The sequence below is a fragment of the Borostomias antarcticus genome, assembly GCF_949987555.1.
Source record: "Borostomias antarcticus genome assembly, chromosome: 15".
NCBI lineage: Eukaryota > Metazoa > Chordata > Actinopteri > Stomiiformes > Stomiidae > Borostomias > Borostomias antarcticus.
Window position 1 is genome coordinate 24722545 of NC_140248.1, and position 5000 is coordinate 24727544.

At 52.7% G+C, this 5000-nt stretch overlaps 1 protein-coding gene across 1 annotated transcript in view; it reads right to left on the reverse strand.

Annotated features, from left to right (window-relative positions):
* LOC311318972 (calpain-1 catalytic subunit) overlaps positions 1–5000 on the reverse strand; it is a gene marked incomplete at its 5' end in the record, with an annotated part of 31769 nt that overhangs the window by 26543 nt on the left and 226 nt on the right. Inside the window, 3 exons of the mRNA XM_084450406.1 lie at positions 2929–3047; positions 4356–4425; positions 4963–5000. The exon at positions 4963–5000 is cut by the window's right edge and continues 226 nt beyond it. Coding sequence (XP_084306532.1) covers positions 2929–3047; positions 4356–4425; positions 4963–5000 — 227 coding nt within the window. The remainder of the gene's footprint in view (positions 1–2928; positions 3048–4355; positions 4426–4962) is intronic.

Below are 5000 nucleotides of genomic sequence, written 5' to 3' on the forward strand. Positions count from 1 at the left end.
GAGCTTCCGCATGGGAGACGCGTTAACCACTACACCACCCAGGATCTGGAAAGAAAATGGTGTCATAGTGTATTTATTTTGGTGTGCTGGGACCACTGCCTCTTGTGGTGGCAACATAGAACTGTAGGTCAACAACACGACAGAGGGAGGGAAGGAGGGAGGGAGGGAAGGAAGGAGGGAGGGAGGGAGTGACAACCGGACAAATGCTATCTATAGCCTTATTTCCACTGTCGTGCCGAACCGATACCGTGCTCAAACCACGCCGCTCCAGACCTGTGGGAACGGTTACAGTGTCTGTTTCCACCTCTCGGGCTGCCTGTCCCCGAGGACACTAAACTCACAGATAACCACGTCCACAAGGACACTAAACTCACAGATAACCGTGTCCCCGAGGACACTAAACTCACAGATAACCACGTCCACAAGGACACTAAACTCACAGATAACCACGTCCACAAGGACACTAAACTCACAGATAACCGTGTCCCCGAGGACACTAAACTCACAGATAACCACGTCCCCGAGGACACTAAACTCACAGATAACCACGTCCCCGAGGACACTAAACTCACAGATAACCACGTCCCCGAGGACACTAAACTCAAAACAGTGAAAAAAAAGAGGTGCTAGGGATTGACTGACTGCATTTTATGTTCTGTGCTCTATGTTCTGTGCTCTATGTTCCACGGTCCTACGGGGGTTATCAAAGTGTCATATCTATCTATGGTATGGTGGTTATGGTGGATGTTTTGGGCCCTGAAGGGCAGACCAGGACAAACGCGCACTACGAAGTCTCTGTCCCGTCACATCATGTTAAGATGCTCGTCTGCACTGGAGAGGGAGCTCCGATACGATCACATCTCCTCATTAGATGAGGCAGGACAGAGAGGCAGACAGAAGCCAGGGGGGCCTCCTATCTAATGAGATCCCAGGATGGATGGCTGGGCTGGGCTGGGCTGGGCTGGGCTGGGCTGGGATGGGATGGGATGGGCTGGGCTGGGATGGGATGGGCTGGGCTGGGATGGGATGGGATGGGATGGGCTGGGCTGGGCTGGGATGGGATGGGCTGGGATGGGCTGGGCTGGGCTGGGATGGGCTGGGATGGGCTGGGCTGGGATGGGATGGGATGGGATGGGATGGGATGGGATGGGATGGGATGGGATGGGATGGGATGGGATGGGATGGGATGGGCTGGGATGGGCTGGGATGGGCTGGGATGGGGAGTACCGCAGTGCCCACACTCGGGTTGCCAGGCAGGGACGGAGCACAGGGGATGGGGCTACTTGGCAAATGTAGAAGACTGCAGCTCGTCCGGAAGAATCCCCTGCCTGTCTGTCTCTGTCTGTCTCTGTCTGTCTGTCTGTCTGTCTGTCTGTCTGTCTGTCTGCCTGCCTGTCTGTCTGTCTGTCTGTCTGTCTGTCTGTCTGTCTGTCTGTCTGTCTGCCTGTCTGCTTGCCTGTCTGTCTCTGTCTGTCTCTGTCTGTCTTTGTCTGTCTGCCTGTCTGTCTGTCTGCCTGCCTGCCCAACACACTTCACCAGTCCGACAATATGTGTTCTATAGGCCACTTTCCACTAGCTAAGATGGCTGACAGCCTGTGTTAGCATCAGCATTTTGCAGCTAGCCCCAGAAATCAATGTGACCATGAAGCTCAGTCCAGGGCAAACAGGCGAGGGTGAGCCCCAGGGTAGCACGCTGAAGCGTGAAAAGGCTCATGTGTGTGTTCTTTCTATGTTCTGTGCTATAGAAGTGCCACAGTTTGCCACAGACACACACACACATACCCTCTCACACACATATCACACACACATGTTAATGTCTTTCTCTGTATTCTGTTTTATTTTTAGTCATTTAGTGTACTAATAACTATGTACCAATGATTTTTTGAAGTGACATCAATTTTATAAGCCATTTGGATGTTCACCTGCACAATATGTTTATTTTCTGTTGTTGTTGATGTTGTTGTTGTTGTTGTATTCTGTTATACAAAAGTGTAAATACATTTTTGATGGCACGACTATCTGAGTACGCTGTGTAAGTCTGACATACTTAATGTACTGTAATGTACTGTAATGTCTAATGTCTAATGTCTACTGTAATGTAATGTACTGTAATGTACTGTAGTGTAATGTCTAATGTCTAGTGTAATGTCTAATGTCTAATGTAATGTACTGTAGTGTAATGTACTGTAGTGTAATGTCTAATGTCTAGTCTAATGTCTAATATCTAGTGTAATGTGTATCCAGGCGCTAGGCTGCGGGGCTCATCTGAATCTAGCAGCAGAGTGCTGGTCCTCCCCTGCCTTCACATGGCTGCTTGAGGGACATCGTGTTACGTTCACCTATAAATACTACCAATAAATATAGCTCTCCGGTGTGTTCCTGTAGCCTGGGGACAGCGCTGGCGGGGCGGGGCTGGAGGAGGGGTGGGGGTTGGGAACACTGCTACTGGAAATCTTTGTATTGAGTTTAACATTAAATCTTAATACAATTGGAGTTGAATTGTATTGAATCAAATTGGCTCAAACGTCAAAATGGATCTTGGTTGAGGGTTGTTTTGTGGTAACTTTAATTTGTTGTAATCCATTTTAGATTGTATTTACTCTGATTACTTGGTTACTGTTCTTGATTGTGTGCTTCCTTGTGTGTGTATTCTGTATGTTGTATACTGATGCTGTAATGATGCAATCCCCCCCCAGGACTAATAAAGCATCCATCTACCCATTTACTGTTGAGAGGTTTACCCCCCCCCACGTCCCGGTCACTGGATGAGAGGGAGGTGGGTGTTGTCCCTGGATGAGAAGGAGGTGGGTGTCGTCACTGGATGAGAAGGAGGTGGGTGTCATCACTGGATGAGAGGGAGGTGGGTGTCGTCCCTGGGTGAGGGGGAGGTGGGTGTCGTCCCTGGTGGGGTGGGTGTGACCTTCGTACCTGGAAGTGAAAGATCCCGGCGTACTGCTGGTGGAAGCTCTGGCCGTGAGGGACGACTCGGTGCAGCAGCGTCTCGTTCAGCGTCAGACTGGCGATGGCGGCCAACAGCCAACAGTCCCCTGGGGAACACAGTATGAGAAGTAAGTACCCAAACACAGGAGTGATGACAGAGAGGAGAGAGTCGCTGTTCCTGTCTCTCTCTATTCTCCTCTACCTCTTCCTCCTCTGTCAGAGAGCCCATGGGCGTGGTAGAGGAGGTCTGTGCTCGCACGCACGCCCAGGGCAGGACAGACAGGGCAGGACAGACAGGGCAGAACAGACAGGGCAGTACAGACAGGGCAGGACAGACAGGGTAGTAGAGACAGGGCAGGACAGACAGGGCAGGACAGACAGGGAGGTACAGACAGGGCAGGGCAGACAGGGCAGTAGAGACAGGGCAGTACAGACAGGGCAGTACAGACAGGGCAGTAGAGACAGGGCAGGACAGACAGGGCAGTACAGACAGGGCAGTAGAGACAGGGCAGGACAGACAGGGCAGTAGAGACAGGGCAGGACAGACAGGGCAGTAGAGACAGGGCAGGACAGACAGGGTAGTAGAGACAGGGCAGTACAGACAGGGCAGAACAGACAGGGCAGTAGAGACAGGGTAGTAGAGACAGGGCAGAACAGACAGGGCAGGACAGACAGGGTAGTACAGACAGGGCAGGACAGACAGGGCAGTAGAGACAGGACAGGGCAGGACAGACAGGGCAGGACAGACAGGGCAGTACAGACAGGGCAGGACAGACAGGGCAGGACAGACAGGGCAGTACAGACAGGGCAGTACAGACAGGGCAGGACAGACAGGGCAGGACAGACAGGGCAGTACAGACAGGGCAGTACAGACAGGGCAGTAGAGACAGGGCAGGACAGACAGGGAGGTACAGACAGGGCAGTAGAGACAGGGCAGGACAGACAGGGCAGAACAGACAGGGCAGTACAGACAGGGCAGTAGAGACAGGGAGGTACAGACAGGGCAGAACAGACAGGGCAGGACAGACAGGGCAGGACAGACAGGGCAGTAGAGACAGAGCAGGACAGACAGGGCAGGACAGACAGGGCAGGACAGGACAGACAGGGCAGTAGAGACAGGGCAGGACAGACAGGGCAGGACAGACAGGGCAGTACAGACAGGGCAGTACAGACCATAGAGATTTTAAGTCTTCTTTAAAGACGCACCTGTTCTCCCAGGCCTTCAACTCAGGTTGAGCTGGACACCCGATGGCCCCTGGATTGTTCTGTATTTTATATTGCTTATTGTGATGATGTATTGTGGTGTTCTGTTGTGTGCTCTGTGTTTGTTGCTCTGGAGCTGTACAGCACTTTGGTCAACCTGGGTTGTTTTAAATGTGCTTTATAAATAAAAGTTGAGTTGAGTTGAGACTCACCCAGAGCTCCCTGGCAGACGTCGGTGCGAGTGGCTCCGTCTACGATGAAATGCGGGTCAGAGCAGAACTCCTGGGAAGCACAGAGAGCGTGTGTGAGGTGACAGCAGAGACGAGGGAGAATCTTTCAGCTACTGTGTCTATCCTAGTGTCTATCCACTCTTGAGCTGAAGATCACGCAGAGATGCAAATCACCAGAGACTCATATATCCAGTGTTATAATCCATCTGTAACAGTGATCAAACCACCGGCCTTCGAACCCAAACAAACTACCACTAGACCAGGAGGCTCTCCCAGAGGCGCTGCACATTATTACACAAGCGTTGTTCCCGAACCACCTCTGCTACACATCTCAGGAGCCCCGGGTCTCACCGTGGGTCTCATCCAGCACCCCCCCTGGGGTCTCACTCACCGTGGGTCTCATCCAGCACACCCCCTGGGGTCTCACTCACCGTGGGTCTCATCCAGCACCCCCCCTGGGGTCTCACTCACCGTGGGTCTCATCCAGCACCCCCCCTGGGGTCTCACTCACCGTGGGTCTCATCCAGCACACCCCCTGGGGTCTCACTCACCGTGGGTCTCATCCAGCACCCCCTGGGGTCTCACTCACCGTGGGTCTCATCCAGCACACCCCCTGGACCTTCGGGG